We start from the raw sequence: 20932 nt of genomic DNA, 5'->3' as shown, positions 1-20932 counted from the left end.
ATGCTTACCTCTGGATGTTCCTATCCTGACAACTTCAGGCCACTTCATGATACTGTGGTAAGCAGCATGTACCTAACTCATCTTCCTTAAAGAACTTTTGCTCTGTGCAGCTTTCACACTCAATGGTCTCCGTGTGTCTTGACTAGACTGAAATGATGCGATCTGTAATGCCAGTGCCGAATTCATGTGTATTTAAGTGCATTCAGCAGTGAATGCTCACAACGTGCTAACCATATTGATATGGAAAGGCATAGGATCACTTTGATCTGGCTCTTGTGCAACGCAGACCACCGCTCGTGAAGTAAATGTCCCTGGCGAGAGTGCTAAGGGCAGCCTTTTCACGCGCTCTCCTGCAGCATCGTCCCCTGTCCACCACCCCTCGTGCAGCGGGCCTAGAGGACTTTTTTGACACACCTGTAAAGGAAGGAGAGAAGGTCACAGCTGGTGAGGGACATCCCCTTCAACTAATCAAACTCTCCATCATCATGAGTCCTCTTGCATCTACAGAGGTGTCGCCACTTGATAGCAGCACGGAATTAAGCCTTCCTTAGGGACTGTGCAGGAAGAGCCTGGGAGGCAGCAGACCTGCGCTTGAAGTCATGGGACGACCTGCACAAGCTGTGGTATGTGCTCCTGAAGGAGCGCAACATGCTCAAGTCTGAGAAGGACAACTACAAAGCGAAGGGCCTTGTGATGCCGAACGGGCGCAGACAGACCAAGGTACAGCACTACCTTTCTTCATCGTCCCTTTGTATCACTGTTTCCTGCACAATATGGCTCTGCGTGCTCTTCAGATGGACAACAAGCTTTGATGCGCAGGTTCGCAAGTCCATGTGCCGGATCAAGTATGTGATGTACGAGCGGGCGAGAGCAGAGACAGACCCAGTGAAATCCGAGCAGCTCAAGCGATTCGTCAACAACCTTTAGGATTCTCTTAGTCAACAGCACAGGCTCCACATAGCTAGTACTTGGCAACTGGGAGGAAGAAAGAAACAGCAGAATAAAAAACAGCTGAGATATTGAACAGGACCAAACCAGGACAGTCGACAATGGAAGAAGAAAATCGCACAGTGCAGCACAGCGCCATGAACGGCACTGCATCAGAGCACGCCTCCAAACCATCAACATATAGTCATGACTCAGAGCCGCCACCGCCCCAAGCAGGAGCAGCTGCAGCCGCGTTGATGCAGCACTGCTTCAGTGAGGAGCTCCTGGACAGCACAGTGCACTTCCAGGTGATGGACCTGGGCCGCCAGCTGTACATCTGGGTGGGCACCAGTGCTGCCCAAATGGGCAGCCTCTGCTTTGCCTCTCCAATAGGTACTCTCTCGCTGCCCATTGTCATATCATCTGACTTTGCAGGACGTTCACACCTCTAGGATTCCCAGTATGCCACAGAAGTGGGCGCACCGCCTCCAATGTCTCCGTTTGAGACATCTCTACGGCTACCTTCAAAGTCGACCAAGGCATTTTAAGGAAAAGGGGTGGGGAACGAAGATCATGTTCTAAACCCCTTTCAATGCGACTGAACATGAGCTATGGCCTGATCAGGCGCGGCAAGGGGAATGCCGCCAGTGGCGACGCTGGTCAGGGGAGCGAACGAAGGAAGCAGCGCCAGCCTGGCGCAGCGGCTGGCCAAGCGCGCGGGCCGCCCGGTGGCGGTGGCTTGGAGCCTGCCGGAGGAACCCCCGGCGTTTGGGCTTGTGGCGGAGCGCCGCCTGATGCGCGAGCTGCAGACTTTGCAGCTGGTCAGCCAGCCTGCGTCGCCGTGAGAGGATGCTTACTAGTCGGCTGGTGGATTGAAGGGGAATTTTTGGGGGATTAAGATACGATGGAGGGATCCTAGTGGGGCAGCAGGGCACCAGAGGTGTTCACAGAAGCTGCGAGTGGCTGGCTGAGCGCTACTGTGAGCGTGTCCGTATTAGGCACCGTCGGTCGTCCAGTGAGGGAGCTGCCAGTCGCTTCAACGGGGCACCAGGAGCTCATTGATCTGTGCGCTGTGGACATCAGGATCTGCAGCATTAGATGTGAGGGCCTGACCTAAAGAAGGCATTCACATATGAATGACTTAATTCTGTACATTGGTAACTTCTTGAGACATTCATTTCCTTACATCCCACATGCGCTTGAGCCACAGCACTTGCGACCCAAAGGCACATGGCGTTGCATTCATACAGATGTTATTGGGCTTGGCACCAACGCAGAGTGTTGTAAGAACTTGGTCCAGCTTATCCTTCTGAGAGCAGCTCGCTACAGTTTTGTTCTACTGTGTACATACACAACGCCAACTCTTCCCAACAAATCACTTCATGCCCTCCATCTGCTTGAGCAGCCCCTGCAGCGCTCCAGCACCTCCCATCTGCTTCAGCACCTGGCACACACCAGACATAATATCAATGAGTGCTGCCTGATTCATCTGACCCGCAGACTCAGTTTACAGCCCTGACCCTGCAATGTAAAAGCAACTTACACACAGATGTGATGATGTGGCAGGTGGGAGCATGCCTGGGGTGGCAGCATGCGCGACATCTGCTGGATGTTCATCTGCATGTTGTGGGGGTTCATGGCGCCGCGGCTGTTCCCCATCTGCTTGCTCATCTGCTGCATGAAGCCCTTGCCCTTGCCGCCGGGACCCATTATGAGTGCCCGTATCCGCTTGTACTCCTCTGCACAGCCATCCGCTCTGTACATTCAATATTGCAGCTCTTGCTCGGCCACTCCGCACACAAGATTTCTGTGTCAGATGCATCATCAGCCATCCATACGCTGGCACTGCACGGCCAGCAATACACCTCTGTGAATTCAGGCAGCCTTAACCGCCTACGTTGCTTCCTTGTGTGACTTTCACTTACAACCAAAGATGAACGGAAGGGACCTTGCACCAGAACATGAAAAGAGCTCCTCTGTGTGAACATTGGTCAAAGCAAAGACAGAGGGGCGCGGGTATTTTGTTGGGCACAGGGGCCGCGTACCAAGCAGCTCGAGGACGCAGTAGGGGTTGCAGCCGGCGCCGCGGGCGACGCGCATGACTCGCGATTGCTCCTGCAGCACCTTGGGGTTGGGGCAATCCAGCTCCTTGTCCGTCATGCTGTCCATTATCGTCATGAACATCTTTATGCGCGCCGCACTCTCCTTCTCCTTGCCCTGATCCAACACCAGCCTCCCACTAAATAATCCTCGCATAATCAGGCATTCATGGAGTCAAGTCCTTCTCCTTGCCCTGCTATGACCAGTCTTCAACTCGATCTCCTCACACACACTGAGAGCCTACAGACACCAATCTCCCCATTCTGGGAAGTGCTGCAGTATGCCCAACCTCCACAAGTAGGTAGTGCAGGCTGTGGACCGCACAGCTGCTGCAGCCTTGACAACCAGCATCCGCAGCTGTGCGCGCAAACAAGCGACAAAACCTGCGTGTGTCTGGACCACCTCTGCAAACAATGCTGCAAGCCTACCAAAAGGCTCCTACACACTCTTGGAATATAACGTCATTCAAGCTCTACTGTGGACATGGAGAGTGCTCTGCAAGGCAGGGCCGAGAGAGGCGCGCCTTGGTGAAGAGGCCGGAGTTGGAGAGGCCGGGGATCATGCCCATGACCTGGCCAACAGGGCCCATCTTCTGGATGTTTGCCAGCTGCTCGTACAGGATGCGCATTGTGAAGTTGCCCTTGCTCAGGCTGTCCATCAACTCCTCCTTCATCGCGTCCTCCGGCACCGCCTCCTGCGCCGCACCACGCGAGTCATGCATGACTCATGCGCCACATCATGCGAGTCATCCAGCACAACTCATGTGCCAGATCGTGCAGGTCAGATATGCGTCACGCAAATTAAAGTAATATGCATGCATGCCACAACAAGAAGTAACATGACTAGCATCTACTGCATGCATCCATGCACAGCTGCCAGACTGCATTTCTTGATATACAAGTATGCCAAAACTGCCTAAGCAAACAAATAGATCTTGTTCTCTCCATGTCTTATGCAGGTGAAGGAATTGTGGACTTGAACAATATCAAGAGCTTGTGGCAGCAAGGGTGCGCTGATCCACCGAGATCTTGTCGACGAAGCCGCGCCAGTCGCCTCGGCCAAGCAGCCGTCCGACAAAGGCATTGGGCTCAAAGCGCTCGAACTCATCCATGTGCTCTCCCGTTCCGATGAACACAATGGGCGACTTGGTGGCCGCCACCGCCGATAGCGCCCCACCTCCCTTGGCATGCCCATCCATCTTTGTCAGGATCACAGCTCCCACCTGCGCGCACCAATACTTCCCATGTCAGGTCCTGCACCTGCTGATTATCTGCACGTGTCTCAGTACACTGAGCACAGTACTGCATTATTGCTGAGCTGTTGTACATTTGTCGATATTTCTCCACCGTTCACATTCTGGGCAAATGTTCTCGCAGAAATATGTGCCTAGCTTGCATGGGCTTGGTCTGACAGACGCCCTCCTTTCAAGGCAGTTTGAGGGCCCAACTGGGCAGCAATCCTTCTGTGGTGTCGGTAGGCTGGAAAAATTAAGGCATACGCACCTCCACAGTGTCCTTGAAGGCCTTGGCCTGGTCCTCCGCAGCCTGCCCAATGCTGCCGTCCATGACAAAGATGATGAGGTCAGGCTTTGTCATCACTGACACCTGTCGCATGGATAGCCAAAGTTTCGATCAACGCATGCCTCTTACAAACAGTAGAGAGACCAGATCCATGGAAGAACAGGGATTGCGCACTTGTAATGTACAATTGGCTGCTCTGTGTGTTCATAAGGAAGTTTGCCTGAATTTGAGGCAATACCACGAGATCAGCAGCACACCTGCCGCATTTCCTCAAACAGCGAGTCCTCCTGCTTGTGCCGCCCAGACGTATCCACGATGATGAGGTCGTGGTTGGCCTTTTTGAACTCCTCCACTCCCTTGGCAGCGATCACTGCAGGGTCCGTCTCTGTGTAGGACCCATAGAACGGGATCTGCATCTTTGTGGCGTTCTGTTTGAGCTGGTCGAAGGCACCTGTACACATGTGGCAGCAAAGGTGTCACCACGCACACAGCAAAAGAATGTGCAGCTGCCTGCATCCTCGCTGATAGCTTCTGCATTGCTTGCAACCAAAGACACATATGCAGGTGCCATCCACATCGACTGCTCCAGCACTGCTTTTAACAGAAGGTACGTATGGAGGTGGCATCCTCACTGTTTGTATCTTTACCGCTACTCCCCAATGCAAAAGGGCAGGCAGAATGTCGTGAAAGACCATGGTTTGCGGAGAATGTGGAGGAAGGCGCTTGCCTGCCCTGAAGGTATCTGCACAGACTAGCGCAGGCTTGAACCCCTTCTTCTTGTAATACGCGCCGTACTTTGTACACGTTGTCGTCTTACCAGCACCCTGCACTCAAAAGCAGCAAGCTCAATACCCCTGCAGCTATGCTGCAAATTTCCATCCCAGTTTTCCTAATTGCTGATGGCCCCAGACGCCCTATCTTTTCAGGAGGGTGCATCAATATTTGCCCCAGCTTGGAAAAGGCACAGTTCAGTGCTTATATACTGCTGCCAAGCTGCTCTCGTGTGCCGCTCCGCAACATATGTATAAGCACGAAGTGCACAAAATTCGCACTCACTGAAGGAAGCAATGAAGCTCCTGAGTGCACAACAACACATATACATAAGCTTCACACAGATGATGATCCAAGGAGACAGTGTCCACCTGGAGGCCCACAAACATGATGACATTGGGCTGGCCCTTTTTCAGGTCCACCAGCTTCTTCTCATCCACGCCGCTGCTGAGCATGCTGGAGAGCTCATCCACCACCGCCTTCTCGATGATCTTGCGCTTGTTCAGCCCAGCGCCCTTGTCAGCATTGTTCGCGCGCGTCTTCACATTGTCTCGTAGCTTCCCCACGAGCCGTACATTCACATCAGCTTGCAGCAGCGCTGTCACGATTTCCTTCAGGCATGCATCCAGCACCTGCCAGTGCAAGGCACCTTTGTCAGGCACTGGAGGGAGGGTGGCGTCCTGCAGTTGTCTTGCACTGGAGGCCTTGCAGGTGTCCAGAAATCATCATACTGCAGTATTTCCCAAGAAGCAATCACAAGTACTACATTAATCATTTTCCTGGTAAGTGTGTAGGTGCCTTTGCAATCAGTGCGCCCACTACTTTTAGCCCAGCTTGGATATTAAGTTGCGTAGAGATCGGGCACTAGCATGTACGATAAACGTATAATGGTTGGTTCAGGACATGTTTTGATGGAAACGCAAGCCTTCCAATATGAAGGAAGCTAATGTGGCAGCCAAAGCATTATCCGTGCATACCTTTTCGTCGATGCTTTCTGCATTCTGTATCATAGACAGCGCTTGGCTGATCTTCTGACCAAGTTCGTTGAGCACCATCTTGCTTGATGCTTTCTATGTCCCCGAGCGTAGCAAATCCCTTGGTGAGCTTCACAGAACTGACGGGTGAAGCTCTGTCATCAACATGCAGATGAGACCAAACTCTCGATGGAGCACAATAAATGTAGGTTAATCACTCTCATTCAGGCAGATCGGTTTGCAAGGTGACCAAGGTTTGCACTAAGAAGTGAGGCTTGTCAAATCCGAGCAAAATGTGTCTGAAGGAAAGCCAGTCTAAATTCAACGCCAAGCGACAGGGATGCACCGATCTATCGCAAGTATTATTCAGGAAATTTAACTTATACCTTTTATGACCAGAAGCAGAGGCTCTTGCATTAAGACGCGCTGGGTCAGTAGGGTTAACCCCAGAACAAAGGGAGATCGTATAAATGATATATAGGGTTTTGCAACAACTTGGCAAGACCACTTGGTCATAGCATTGAACTACAACAGCCAATAAGACTATTGGCAACATGCTGTGTCAAAGGAATGCTCGACGGTCCGTGAGCAAGAAGTCATAGTACTCCAAGTCACACCGCGCACGGCGCCAATACTTTGACAGGAGTGAAGACTTCACCCATCAGTCAATTGGCATGGCTATTTGAATGAAGCTCTGCAGCCAGTTGATCTGCCAGCTTAGCATATGCCGCCTTGCAATCAAATGCCATCTCGTACCAGAAGTTGACAGCTATCACACACACATCAGCGCGCGCCTCCTGCCTGACATGGTGAAACCAGAGACTGGGAAGATACAGCACCTGCATGCCAGCGCATCATCAGACACAATGACATATTCATCTCTGAAGCATATGGATGCCACCTAGGTCTGCACTATTACAGCATGCATGCCAGTTCATGCACAACAGCATGCTGCGAAGCCCGTCATAATTTTTTCGTGGAGGAAAGTAATACAGTCCAGGATAATTCATAATAGCAACATTGAAGAGAAGTTGATTTTGATGCAATGAATAGGATTTCACCTCGCCAGGGCCCACAACGACCTGTAGGGGTGGGGGCAGGTCAGGGTCCCAGTACTCAGGATGCGCCAATTTTGACGCCTCCATTTGCTCGTCTGAGGGTGGGTACGGATCCACAGTGGCCCAAGGAAGTCCCTGCAGGTTTGCAAATATCACAGATTATCTTCGGAGGAAATGGAACAGAAATCTTCCAGAGCACTTCTGCCCTTCATGTAAAGCTCGTGAGCTCTAAAGACACAAATGAACGAGTTCAGGTTTGGGTTCTTTTGCTCACCCGAGAGGGTTCCTCTGGCTCCAAGTGCAGTTTGCCTGTGGCATTTCTCCTGTACTGCGCCACTGTGCAGGTCTGGAAGTACAGCCTGTACGCATCTGAGGGCGGCAGCAGTGTGAAGACCTTCCGCCCCTTCACCACTGCATACATGTTCTCATAATGGTCCTGCACCCACCAGAAAAAGTATACTGTACAAACCACACCATAACATACAGCACATTTGCTGGACTTGCTTCCACAATGGAGGCGTGCCCACAATGTCCACAAACCGGATGATCTGACCACGCTGCATGGGAGCATGCACATTGGAAGGGTGGCGTTGTATGATTTTGCTGTACCACATCAGGCCCCAGATCTGCAAGAGTGCTGACCTTGTGGAATGATGTCATGCTGTCATCGCCGCCAATCCACAGGTTTGTGGCCTCTGGATTGGTGCCGAATGCCAGTGTTGCCCATTCTAGATCTGCCACTTCCTTTAGCAGTGGCCCAAATTCTTCTGGCAGGCTGCATGCACGACAGGAGTAAAGAAGTTTTGAGTTTAAATGCTGCACTGCCCATATATCAGACAATCAGAGCACCAAGTCATGTACATTCGTCCTCTAAAATTAAGAAATTTAAGGCAGAGGAAGTTCACCTGTTGTTCTGCGCCTGTGCATAGATAACTTCACCGCTGTTCTCTCTGCAAAGACTTGTGAAGAATTCTTGGACGGGCATTTGCTCCTCCTCAGGGAGGGCGAAGTACTGGCTTCCATCCAGTCTGACCACGCTATCAGCACGTCCATGAGGTGTCCTGGCGACACTTATCTGTAATAGGAAATCTTCAGTGAAACTGGGGCAGGAACGCCACAGACAATATCATGCATGAAACATGGAGTCTCACCTTGGCTTCTCCCATTCTCTCCGTAATATAATTCATGGTCCATGACTGAAGAGCAGGCCAATGATCTATTGCACCTGGAGTGATCCACCTAGACCTTCTTACCTTTACGCGTCTCGGTAATCATTAATTGAGGCAGGACTTACAGGAAAGCTTTGGAAAACCGCAGATAACATGCGGATGCACCTGTAATGACAACTGGCTTATTTCTCGAGACAAAGTCTCTGTAGAATACTAGAGAAGTCAATTGGCTAGCCGAGACCCGCGCAACCGTGTTCCCTATGTCCAGGTCTGTGGCATCATGCAAATCTAGTCAAACATGACTGGGAGATGTGTCGTTTCAGGCTTGCTTACTATCGATCTTCGACACGATGCTGACATCGCAACATGTGGGAATAGTCTCTACCTCTGGCTTCCTTGGTCAATTCGTGCAAGAGTGTCCTCGCATCAACAGGCATGCTCCCAATCATACGCAAACCAGACAATGCTGTCTGTCGAGAAAAGATCAACATGGCCATCTAGTCAGTGATGACGTCACTTCCATCCTGGTATAAAGTAGATTGGTTCCAAATTAGTTGTGGGAATCGTCAACCAAGCGATGCTGTTGAGGTGTCATTCAGGATCTCTTTGAAAGCGCAAAGCCGTTCTTGCCCAGAAGCAACAGATTGCCAGGCCGTGCACTGACCATCTTGAATACTTGGATTACTGATTCCTCACTGAGGCCAGGATGTAGGCTCTCATATCGGAGATCCTGTAAGATTGTGCACCGATATGCTTGTGATCCCGATCACTTGTGAGAGTGGCGTTCCAGAATGGTGCATGGTGGAGATGCAGGGTGAGCTTGAGCGCAAAGGCTCCCTCAACCCAGACGAGGAGTACCCGATCGGCAAGCTTACCCTGTCCTCCACGGTATAAAGCCCCGAAGGATGACCTGCAATAACAATACAATCTTGGCAGTGAGCAGTGCAGGCCTTCCAGACAACCTGATGCCCTCTTCATAAGATACTTGCGCCTCAGGACGCTCCTCTGCTTAACTTTCTGACCCTGTGACCTTGCATGGGAATCGCAGAGGCCAGATGCTGTGGAGCTGGTCATAGGCTACCACCTCCTGGAAGGAAAAATGGTGGACCTGAAAAAGCCCTTCGCCGTGCTCGAAAAGCATTCTGTATGCCTGGACGCTGCAGACCCCATGGATGCTGATGGGGAGGCAAGTGACCAGCACAATGCAACAGAGTACAAGGTAGATATCTTATGGCTGGTGGGAAGGGTGGCTTGCCTGTTCCATTCTTGTGAAGACAGTATCTCAACCTCCTTCTACTCTACGCTCACACTGAATTGTGTCTTGTGGCAGGTCATTGGCGTGGTGCGCAAGAAGTGCTTATTTAAGAACCGCCCGAGAGCCATCATTTCAAAGCCAGAGACAGCAACACGAAAACAGCGGGGCGTTGCCACCTGACAACGTCTTCTCCTTCCATTGCTTTGCCGAGCATGCTCACAGTTATCCGAGGTACTTGCTTTACATGAGGCCTGTAACAATGCGTATATTGCAACAGAAGGAGTCCCTCTGAAGGACCATCCCTGGTACACCAATTCCACATGAGCCAATGCAATCTTACTTTGAAGATGTTACTTTGCTTCCAACAACTTTGACGAATCCTACCACTACTTCAGAATATGGCACTACAGCTGTGAGATTTACATCTGCACTTCCAACAGACCAAAAACAAGCAAGATGCTAGTTGCAGCGCTAGCTCACAAGCATGCACAGCTGTGTCTGCAGACTACCATTATCCAATATTCTGCCTTCTGACCAACACACAGCTCTGCAGACTGCACCTACCTAATGCATGCTCAATACTCCACATATGCATTGATGCCAGAGCATGCAAACAATTGCAATTCTGCTGCTCAACTTTCTGTCAACGCCCAGCCACTTCAGAATACTAGTGCGCAAGCCAAACCTGATCAGTCATGACTGTCCTGCTCAGCTGCACATATCTTGAGACAGGAGCTTCCTTTACATCAGAATATCCTGGCCTCTGGAACTGCCACACAGCAGCTTTTACACTTATTGATAGCTAGAAACAATTTGTCTGTACCATCTTCAACTGCCCGGCTCGAGGCATGCGCGTCTCAGTGCGAACGGCGGCGGCTGTCGCCCTGGCCGTCTCGCGACGCGCGGCCGTCGACCGGGCCGACAGTGAAGCGCACGCCGTCGTCCCGGCCCGGGTGATCGGCCGCCGCCTGCCGCGCCATCGCGCCCGCCACGCGCTCCAGACTCGACGCCGCATGCCGCACCTGCTGCAACTGCACGCAAGCACACACCTTACACATTAGAAAATGCTCAAGCAAGGCTGGCCAATCTTTTGTAAATCCCTGCTCTGCATGCTGTCAAGGGGTGCCTTACTTAGAGGTCATCTGGCTACTAATGGCTAGAAAATCACACAGCCGCATCATAACACCATTGCTATCAGACAGGCACCTCTTCTGCGCCTGATCCCACTGACAAACACAGCCGTGGAAAACACAATTTGCCTGTTCATTTGCTTTAGTCAGACACCTTTCAAGGGACACAGAAAGCCCCATGCAAGAGCTCAAAGCTGGCGTGGGGTGAAGGCAGAGAAAATGGTAAAGGGAGTGCGCACATGTTGCGCGAGGCGCTCCTTCTCCTCCGGGGGCCTGGCGGCCGAGTCCAGCTGCTCGTGCAGCTCCGCGTAGGCCGCCCTCAAATCATCCAACCCCGCCTCCACCTGCGCGCAGCCAATCACTCAGCACCCCAGTTATTGTTGCCTTTTAAACTGTTTCTTTAGATTGGTTTTCGAGTCACGCGCACATCAGGCATCTGCATGATTTGACGTGATCGTACAAGCACATCTCAAAAGGCCAGGAGCTCTCGGCTGTTTTTATCTTTGGCATGTCTGCAAGGAGTGTCAAAGCAGATACGCCCAGACAGTGCGTACCTCGTGCTGAACGCCAGCGTGTGTATATCTGGTCAGCTCTGTCTGCGCCTCCGGTGTCACCTGTTGGCACAAGTAAAAGCATTAGCCAGTGCCTCTACGCATCTCCTTTCTGGCCTGCAGACTGCCATCCTAGTGCCTTATGCAGGCCGCATGGCATGCTTAGCAAGCCTGTAATAGTCTCGACCGAATAGCCTTTCAGAAAACTCGCTGGAGACTCACAGCAGAGAGGATATCCTTTCTGTCCTGCAAAGTGCCCTGCTAGTGCCTTATGCAGCATTGGCGAGCATCAAGTAATCCCAGTACAAGATCGTTGACTTATACTTTATTCCTTTGAGACATGGAGGGAACGCACATGCACGGCCAGCAGCCGATCCTCGCGCGGCTGATTGCCGGCCTTGCCCGTCCGGCTGCCCGACTTGATCTGGAAGATGTCAAACGCGAACAGTAGCTTGTATGTCAGCACCTTCAGCGTGTCCTGTATGAGCCACCTGCACCGCGGAACAGCCAGAAATCATCTCCAAGTAGATTTTACAGCACAGTCATCCAGACGACTCGACCTGCACACCATTAATTTCACATATCACCATCAGATCCCTGGATTCCCCATGTAGCAGTGGGCAGTGGCCGAACAAGTCCTCAATGCGACCCACCATCTTAAAAAGTCAAGATCACGCAGCATTATTTACAAACGAACCAGGGATGCAATGCCTCTCGTGGCCACAAAAACCAAGAACTGAACAAGGTATGACCAATGCCACACCCTTCTGGGAACAAGCCAGTGCGCACCAGACGAGGCAGTAGAGCCAGACCCAGACGGGCCAGGCCTTGTAGCCGCCGCGGCAGAGGCCGCGCACCGGAACATTGCGGTCGGTGGTCACGGCGGGCCACACGCAGGCCAGCAGAGTGGACAGCGCCAGTGAGAAAATTGCCGCCCCTGTCAGCAACGGCGCCGGCGGGGACGTCCAGAAGAAGCCTGTTGTGCGGCTGCTGAACAGCGTCAGGAAATCCGATATCGACACCTGGACAGCGGAGCACACACTGTTGTCAGGGGATGTTCTTAGATTGAATAATCAAAAGTAGCCGAAACGGATACGGGCCTGGGGAGCAAAAACAGTGGAGGTCTTTAATGGTAGGCATCAGGGGCCCCCAGGAAGCTGCTCCTGCAACACTCGTGATTGCAGTGATGATGTAGAGGGGAAACCGCCAGTCTGACCTTCTAGTACAGTGGAGAGCGGCCAATTAATTGTCACAGCAGACCTCCAGCTCAGTCCCACCAAGCGTGTGATTATATGCAGCTCCTCAGACTCGTTGGGCATATCTTGAAGTCCAGGTGGCTTAATTCAGATGGAACAGGTGAGCAAAATTAGAGAGTAAATAGTCACCTTGAGGTAGAGCATGGTGATGATTTTGGCGTAGGGGATGGGCGGCAGGTGCATGCGGCGGAAGAGGGAGCCCTTGTGGCCCGACTCCAGGCAGGCCCATAGCAGCAGCAGCGACGACAGGCACGCCACTGAGCCCAGCACGCTCGCCACCGTGAATATCACCTGCCGCGCAGCAGCTGAGTCAGCTCTGATCCCACAGAAGGCAAAGTTTGCAAGTCGCAGTCAAGCAAGATCCTGTTTCCCAGATGGACTGTACTCTGCATCCGCAAGAACGGCAGGGGAAGCTACCAGTCTACTTTCCAACATGTGAGTCTGTCTACACAAAGTAAACAATATGAATTGCTGAACCCCTGCTGCATGGACTGCTTTAGCAGCCTGCTTCAGAGCAAGGTTTTCTCCTAATGTTCCATTGAGATGAGCTGCTCAGAGCAGCCTGCTGCAGAGCTCTAGAGTCACAACAACTACCAGGAACATGTCTTTATCATGTAAGCAGGCAAAAGTGGGCTCACCCTCAGATTCCATCTGTCCGGGCGTGGGTTGGGCACAACGTTGTCGTAGCCGATGGAGATCAGCGTGCCATCATTGAGCAGCGTGATCAGCATCAGCATCAGCACCGGAAGCTGGAAGAAGCTGGGCCACTGCCACCCAGCCACACCACACAATCCTTCAGACTTGTGCACCACGAGAACAGACAGCACAACCAGAAATTCAGGACTGAGCACCCCCAGTGCATAGAGCACACTCGGAAAGTGCTTGCTGATGCTGAAAAGAGCACTGTTTCAAAGTTTCAAAGCTACAATCAATACCGCTTGGTAAGGAGTCACAAAGGTTTACAATCAATAATGCTTGGTGAGGAGTCACATCTGGTAAGATGCTCAAGACTCTAAAGCATACAATCTTGAAGGACAGATTGGCAGCAAAGGGTACTCACCCGGGGGTTGTAGTCGTGTGGCGCGAAAGCAAAGACGGCAATGAAGAAAAATAGGAGCAGCTGCAGCGTTGCGGCGATGCGGTAGTTGAGGAAATTGGAAATGCGGCGGAAAATGCGCCGCGCGATCACTATTGCGTCCACGATGGTGCTCAGCCCGGGCTCTGTTAGCACGATGTCTGCTGAAGCCCGCGCCTGCGCATCATGCATGCATGCATGTCAGGCGTAGTGGCAGCCGGGACGGTTTATAATAGGTTAATTTGAGCATTCAAAGCAAGCATTGTAGCCTCCATTCTACAATCTCTTTTTTATCGGACTTTGTTTGGGGTCTGCCCGAGCCTGCTGCCAGTGTGTGCAAGCCTCCCCTTTGTTCCCCTGAGCAGTCGTACACAATAGCAGTGCCTACAGTGGTAGTCTTGCCGCACAAATGGCTAAGTCAGCAGGGGGGCACATTTTTGTGTAAGGCTTACCGCATCAGTAGCTCCGCTGACAGCGATACCGACGTCAGCGCGTTTGAGGGCGGGTGCATCGTTGACGCCGTCGCCGGTCATGCCCACGCTGTAGCCCAGTTGCCGCAGCGCCTCCACTATCAGGTACTTGTGCTCCGGGTACACCTGCAGCCAGTCCAGATCCTCTGGGTAATGGGCACTCTCTTGCTTATCAGAAGCTTCACGGCAAGCGCGCGGCTGATAGAGCGACTGGTATGTGCAATGACAGGCTCGCGTTTGCCCCCGGGTATTGATGTTGTCCTGCATGCTTTGCTACTCTTTGCTGACCGTAGTGAAAGGCATGGAGCAAAAGCCTTCCTATCACTCAAAAGGGATGTGCACGCTGCTAACAAAACCTTCATTAAACCCAAGACGATTCTCGCTCAAACAGTGCGCTTAGCGGCAGAATGAATATTTTCTGCTGAGTGCCCCAGTTGAAAGCTATCAGAGGATGTTTACTCTTGACAACTGCGGTCCCTTGCGCTGCCGTTTAGAGATGAGCATGAAAAGCAGCGGAGTCTGCACCTGTGCGAAGCCGTCTGCCGGGAGGATGACGTGCGCGTAGTCGCGGCCGAGGTGGGGGGGCATGCGGCCGTCCTCGGTCATGGAGGGCAGCCCCTCGGGCGTGCGGATGTCCGTGCCCATGCCCAACGCGCGCGCCGTTTCCCGCGCTATCAGCATGTTGTCACCCGTTATCTGCAACAATGATGCACTGCAATAACTCCTCACATCATGGCAACCTTCCAAGACAACACCATACAATTAGTGTCTGATGATGGGAGAAGAGGTCTTACGGCACAGATAAAGAGTTGACAGCGACAGGAATGGCTTCTTTCAAGAATTTGCCTCCCCGGGTGCTTGGGTTCTCAGGTATTTCTGGATGGCCGCTTTGCATGCAAGAGTGAAATGTATGGCTGCCTGACTGCAATATGAGCATACGTTGTTGTGATCCATCAAACACAACAACACCGCCACAGCCACACTACATATTCTCAAGCAAAGGATGGATGAAGATAAAGATATTATCCACGGGATTGTAGCGGCCGCCGGTCGCACCATGCGGGTCTGCACGCCGTGGCGCAGGGCGGTCTCCAGAGTGGAGCGAGTGTCGGGGCGTGGCGGGTCCAAAAAGGTGAGCAGGCCCAGCATCTGCCACTGCCCCTGCGCGTCTGTGCGTGCCACCGCCATGCAGCGGATGCCCCTGTGCCCAAATTCCTGCACCTGCAAGAGCGCACCTCCCAAATATCAAATAATACTGTAGCGTCATTAATCATCAATCATGCAAGGGTACCCAACTGAGCTCTTCTCATGAGAAGAAGCAGCAATGTTACCTGTTCAAAGCATTCCAGCATACCCGGAGCCCCTTGTGTTGTGAGGTTCAGTCCTGCCATTTCAAATTGCATTGCACAGAAATGGCAGCGGTGTAAGACACGCTCGGCAGCAAGAGTCTTGCCTCTCCTCTTCGGCCAAAACATCACTTCAAAGACTCTTATAAATGGGTTGCAAACATCTGAGCCAGCCATGTACAAGCAAAATACATAAACAAGTGAAATACAGGTATAAGCAAAAGGTAGCACACCTTTTGGTTGACGCTAGAGGTGATGACCTCGGTGTTGGTCTGGATGAGGCTGAGCACAGCGTGGGCTGCCCCCTTGGTCACCTTGAAGCTGCTGCCGTCCGGCGCCTGCACAGTCGCCTCAGTCCTCTGCACGCGCAGCAGCCCAGGTTCAATTCTTCACACTCCAACTTTTTGCATTCTCCATGTTTGAGGCTGCAGTGGGGCATTCATTGAACATGTCACCAAAGTGCATCCCATAAGAGGCTACACTAGAATAGCCCTCGAGTCATCTTGATGGCTTCCCTGATGCGACGCAATACTCATCACTTGCAGCCTTCCATACCAAATATGGATGCAGCAAGAAACTTATGTCCTTTGGGCAGTAGCACAGCGTCTAGTGGGAACAGCAGACCGCACCAGAGTATGCACTGCCCCTGACATTTGTGATCCATGCATCACCACATCCCCAGGGAGCAACATGCGACCAGATGACGTTCCGGAGAATCCTGAATCCCGTGCTCATCAGCACCAGCCAAAAAGGAAAAACGTACAGCTTAGCAGAGACGTTGTCAGTCACAACGTCAAGCAAATTTGCCCACCTTGATGGCTGGATCGAAGGGTGTGAAGTCCAGGTGGGTGTATCCCTCCAGCTCGTGCAGCGCGGCGGCCTTGAGAACCATGGAGTCCAGCGCGTCCCGGGGCGGTTCCCACCACTTGGCCGCGGCAGCTGCCGCTTGCAGTACCGAGTGGCGGTCCTCGCCCTCCGCATACAGCGGGCAGTCCTCCTGCGCGCATATAAATCATCGATGAGTCAGCAGAGAGGTGACTGCCAGATGCATTGAAATTCAGGCCTGGGGTGTTGTCCGTTTTGGCATGCTGTTCAGCCCGAGTACTCAGAAAGCACTGGAGGAGACAGAAACCACCGTCGCCCCCACACAGGGGCTTCTTGAACAAAGGAAGGCTCATGTGGCATTAGGCACGGAGAGCACAATCCTCTGCATGCTCACACCGCACTGAGGGCTAGTATGCGCATCCCGGTCCCCTCTTTCCAGTGGCAGCGGCTCAAGTAAACACATCCGATGCTTGCAGTCTCGGCAGTGCGAGTGCATGGTCCACACGGCAACTTTTAAAAACTGCAATGGTGTGAGTGGACATGGGAGTGGCACCTGGATGACCATCTGGTTGAGGGTGAGCGTGCCGGTTTTGTCGGAGCAGAGCAGCGTCATGCCGGCCATCTCCTCGATCGCCGTCAGCCGCGTCACGATCGCGCCCTGCGCCGCCAGCTGCCGCGACCCCAGCGCCAGCGTCGTTGTGCTGCAAATTTCATGCATCAACCCATCAGGACATCAAGCACGCTCACCCTTTGAGCACCCCAGGCATGGTCATTATTATCAGGCTCAGCAGGGATCAATAGGAAAGAATTGACCACGCAGCGACTGCCACAATAGTGCATCCAGGGCACAGAGCAGTGGCCTTGCAGCTGTCCAGCCTTTCAAGTGCCAAAAAGGGGCCAGACGAGCCTGATTCAGGAGGCAACCTCCTGTTGCGGCGAGGCACCTGCCAGTGCATGATCTGTCCGACAGGGCAAGACATTGATCTGGCCAGAGTTTTCCTTCGCTTGGGCCGCAGCAATACAGCATCCAGGTGGTGGGGCACACCTAATATGTCATGCATTGCTGGAAGGCAAGACACCTTTTATTTGTACCTTCTAAGAGCGCTATCAAAGCGCCATACATTACCAATACTGTGACTGGCACACACCTGACGATCTCGATGGCGATGGGGATGGAGGCCACAAGCAGGACCACGATGAAGCCCAGCGCGTGGCGGAAGCCCTCGCCGCGCGCCAGCAGATAGATCAGCGCAATCGCGCACAGCAACACTGACAGCACCTGCCCACCACACAACCTCCCTCATTTGCACATGCCACACTATTCCCTTCCCCATGCTTATTCTTCACACCTGGCATGCATCCTCTCGCCGGCCATCTCTCCAGGCTGGCTCACGACAGCGTCATGAAGTTGTTGATGATATAATTGCACTGACACAGCACTTATAGACATTTACTATTTGACTATAATTCCAATGATTGCTGTGGTTGTATATAGCATGAATATATATACCTTGTTTTACAAATGGCACTTGCCATGCGGCCATTGTGATGACGACTTCATGCCCAAGCTACTTCTGCATGCAAGGGGGGTGTAAGGGGTTTGGAATTGAGCGGATGGGCGCACCAGCAGGACGATGACTACGCGCATGAGGATGCGCTGGAGGTTGCCCAGGTTCTCCACGCTCTGCAGCAGCGTCGCCGTGCGCCCAAAGAAGGTGTTCTTCCCCGTCTGCTCCACTGTTGCACAAGGACACACAATGCCTCAGTGCTCCCACACAGAAGAATTGTGCAAGATTATATGCTTTGACTGGCTCTTTAACTTCTGCTCTGCTTCAAAAATGCAAAGGTATCCATTTATTTCTTGGAATGCTCTGTTGTGGAAGCCAGCCACATGCAGGCTAGAAGTTAGGATGCCACCTCTGCACTTCTTGGTTGAACACAAGCAAGATAAAGCTGATCAGGTCAGGACCGCCTGTACTGCCAGCAGTCAGGGAAATGCGCGCCTGTCGCGTGGGTCTCCCCGCGCACCACCGTGGCCCCCATCTGAGCTGCGTCGCCGCCCCTCAGCGTCACCGGCAGTGACTCCCCAGTCAGAGCGCTCTGATCCACATCAATCGTTCCCTCCTTCACCTGCCCCACAGCAGACAACTCTCTCGTGCCACGCCCTCAACCCCAGCGCAGCTCTTTGCATTTCCAACATGTCAAAACACTTCTTTCTTCCAGTACACTCCAAAAGGGAGAGCCAGCCGGCACTCTCAGGCCAAAGAGAACGGCTCAATTGGGATGCTGGGTACGAAGTCTGCAATCACAGCACTGCTGGCGCATGATGGATCGCAGCTTCTCTGCCTTGCCCCCATTCCCGCCACACAGTCAATGTTAATCAGGAGGACTCTATAGAAAAATCTCTGACCGGAATCCTTGATAAGAAGCGGTTAGATCACCTGGGAGATTCCTGATTTCAATGAGACTAAATCTTCTGTTAGGTCTGCACATGTGAGAGAGGAAAAAGGATGAAAGGAGAGCATGAACGATAGATAATATAATGAAGAATGTCAGAGCTGAAATATCTCAAATGTAGTAGGTCTACAAAACATGCAGCCGGCAGGCGCACCCGGCAGTCGGCGGGGATGTGCGCGCCGGAGCCCAGCAGCACGAGGTCACCCGGCACCAGTATGGAGCCGTCCACCACCTGCCAGCACCCGTCGCGGCACACCGTTGCCTGCGGCTTCAGCGACGCCTTCAGCGCCTTCACCGCATCGCTCGCCTTCGTAGTCTCGTACCTGCACCGCATACACTCTGTTTTAATGTAAGCCAACGCAGGCATTTGTAATGACACATTCCAATCCGTGAAGATCAGGTGCACTATGATAGCCTACCAACCTTTTATATCTTCTGGTTTCCTCCACCATGTCAGAGTTGGCACTTGTATAGCGCGCAAGATACAAGCTTCTCAGATTTCACTGCTCCCAAGTGAAGAAATATTAATAACAACAATGGACATGTTGGGGTTGCTCTGGTCTCTACCATGGGAAGATCATGATAGAGGGGGAGCAAGCATTTGATTGAGCAGGGCTGTGTTGCCATGTAGTATTTGAATACAGTGTAGGCGGGGGTGCGCACCAGCCGATGCTGGCGTTCACAAATTGGATGAGCAGCAGGATGATCATGTCCAGCCAGTTGCCAATGGCCGCCTCCACAATGACCGCCAGCCAGATCATGATGGGCATGGGCATCACCAGCTGCACAGCCGCACCCCACTCTTCAGATACGCAAATGCTTAGCTCTAATGAATATTCTGCGTTCAGTACAGGCGCGTCTGTTCTCCCATGCAAGACTAAGGGACAGACGGGAATGTCATCTGAAGGCATCATTTTGCTGGAGGAGTGCATTCTCTTTGCTAGGTACTATTGAGAGATTGTGGGTGTGCAGCGCACCAGCTTGAGGAAGACGAGCAGCTTTGATGTGGTCCTCTCCTCCAACTCATTCCTGCCATACACCTGCAGTAGCTGCTCCGCCTCTGCGTTGGGAACATATGAGCGGCATCAGAACCCCCAGGCTAGAATCGGCCAGAGCAAGATTGGCTCTCTCTACCATGATAAGGCTGTGAGCAGGGTGTCGTTCTATGTGCTACGCATGCCTTCAACATAGGAATGGATGCACTTGTCCAGGCAGCCAACAGGCTACCAGCTTGCTCCACCGCTACATTTTTGAGGCAGCCAAATGCGGCAAAGGGATGGACTGCACCGGCGGAGGTGAGGCCGCCAGGGTGGGAGTGTGAGGGCTGCAGGGAATCTGCAGGTGGCTGACCATTGCGGTCTGAGTGCCCATTGGCTGCACTCGCTCCAGATGTTTCCCCATCTGGCCCATCAGGCTTGTGGGGCTCCCACATCCTGTACAGATATGCAGTTCCAGCTCAGAAATAAATGCAGTGCCCGTGACTCGATTTTGAAAGTCAAGACACTCTGTGTGGCACCCAGACGTGGACCTTGACAGGTTCTCCTCATCCTCCATCACTCCTAGGCTTGAACAAACTTGCAATCTATGGCCCTTAGGCCAGAAAATTCATGACATTTACGGTTACTCTACTTCAATGTTGTCATAAGAGCACTCGAGGACTAAAAATGAGGGATAAATGCCTCTTTGTCAGAGAAATCTGCCGTCCAAGACTTTATTCTTACAGCAAATCCAAGGATCACTGCTTGCTAGGCACAACGCTAGTGGGAGCATGAGATGAATATGTACCTCGTTGGAATGTGGGTTCTGCTTGTTTTCACCTAACCGTTCACCATCTCTTTCTCGGTTCAGATCGGCGATGAAGGAACTGCAACGTGAGGCAGCACTTCAACCAGGAAACCCTGGTATAGAAAAGAGTTCCGGTTGTGCTAACAATACGAATACAAGTACGAGGAGTCCTTCTCGATCGACTACAGCTTCGGGAGCACAGTTTGAACGACAGTTGGACGGAGCACTATATCGTAAGCGATGACTGATCAGACATCCGGGAT

At 52.4% G+C, this 20932-nt stretch overlaps 6 protein-coding genes across 6 annotated transcripts; 3 read left to right on the top strand and 3 right to left on the bottom strand.

Moving 5' to 3' along the window:
• Positions 1-305: 305 nt before the first annotated feature.
• COCSUDRAFT_41858 (MRP-L47-domain-containing protein) lies at positions 306-927 on the top strand (the record flags this gene model as incomplete). The annotated part of the gene is made up of 3 exons (XM_005648179.1): positions 306-444; positions 563-720; positions 820-927. The coding sequence occupies 3 exons, from the start codon at positions 306-308 to the stop codon at positions 925-927; spliced, it is 405 nt and encodes a 134-aa protein (XP_005648236.1).
• A 122-nt stretch (positions 928-1049) lies between these two features.
• On the top strand, positions 1050-1772 carry COCSUDRAFT_83695 (hypothetical protein; the record flags this gene model as incomplete). Its single annotated transcript, XM_005648307.1, has 2 exons — positions 1050-1320; positions 1552-1772. 2 exons carry the CDS (start codon positions 1050-1052, stop codon positions 1770-1772), a joined length of 492 nt encoding a protein of 163 aa, XP_005648364.1.
• On the bottom strand, positions 1550-6373 carry COCSUDRAFT_53432 (54-kd signal recognition particle specific protein; the record flags this gene model as incomplete). The annotated part of the gene is made up of 10 exons (XM_005648178.1): positions 1550-2371; positions 2506-2666; positions 2973-3144; positions 3599-3721; positions 4049-4249; positions 4530-4631; positions 4805-4998; positions 5275-5371; positions 5690-5950; positions 6296-6373. 10 exons carry the CDS (start codon positions 6371-6373, stop codon positions 2303-2305), a joined length of 1458 nt encoding a protein of 485 aa, XP_005648235.1. The 3' UTR covers positions 1550-2302.
• A 584-nt stretch (positions 6374-6957) lies between these two features.
• Positions 6958-8976, bottom strand: COCSUDRAFT_66049 (Clavaminate synthase-like protein; the record flags this gene model as incomplete). Its single annotated transcript, XM_005648177.1, has 8 exons — positions 8905-8976; positions 8685-8789; positions 8502-8575; positions 8256-8425; positions 7993-8125; positions 7625-7786; positions 7354-7485; positions 6958-7131 (listed from the first exon to the last, which is right to left on the bottom strand). Exons 1-8 carry the CDS (start codon positions 8966-8968, stop codon positions 6958-6960), a joined length of 1014 nt encoding a protein of 337 aa, XP_005648234.1. The 5' UTR covers positions 8969-8976.
• Positions 8977-9326: 350 nt separating this feature from the next.
• On the top strand, positions 9327-9954 carry COCSUDRAFT_63214 (hypothetical protein; the record flags this gene model as incomplete). The annotated part of the gene is made up of 3 exons (XM_005648176.1): positions 9327-9407; positions 9568-9738; positions 9850-9954. 3 exons carry the CDS (start codon positions 9327-9329, stop codon positions 9952-9954), a joined length of 357 nt encoding a protein of 118 aa, XP_005648233.1.
• Positions 9955-9998: 44 nt separating this feature from the next.
• COCSUDRAFT_66048 (plasma-membrane proton-e) lies at positions 9999-20862 on the bottom strand. The gene is made up of 22 exons (XM_005648175.1): positions 20670-20862; positions 20172-20317; positions 19862-19924; positions 19548-19666; positions 19039-19207; positions 18456-18557; positions 18052-18156; positions 17576-17706; positions 16981-17128; positions 16414-16599; positions 15836-15961; positions 15313-15477; positions 14782-14952; positions 14239-14382; positions 13772-13963; positions 13350-13478; positions 12841-13002; positions 12245-12477; positions 11811-11946; positions 11459-11518; positions 11144-11248; positions 9999-10805 (listed from the first exon to the last, which is right to left on the bottom strand). Exons 2-22 carry the CDS (start codon positions 20292-20294, stop codon positions 10632-10634), a joined length of 2943 nt encoding a protein of 980 aa, XP_005648232.1. The 5' UTR covers positions 20295-20317; positions 20670-20862; the 3' UTR covers positions 9999-10631.
• Between the last annotated feature and the right edge of the window lie 70 nt (positions 20863-20932).

Source organism: Coccomyxa subellipsoidea (assembly GCF_000258705.1).
Source record: "Coccomyxa subellipsoidea C-169, whole genome shotgun sequence".
Classification (NCBI taxonomy): domain Eukaryota; kingdom Viridiplantae; phylum Chlorophyta; class Trebouxiophyceae; family Coccomyxaceae; genus Coccomyxa; species Coccomyxa subellipsoidea.
Note: the sequence above shows the minus strand (reverse complement) of the source record. Positions and strands in the feature narration are given on the sequence as shown.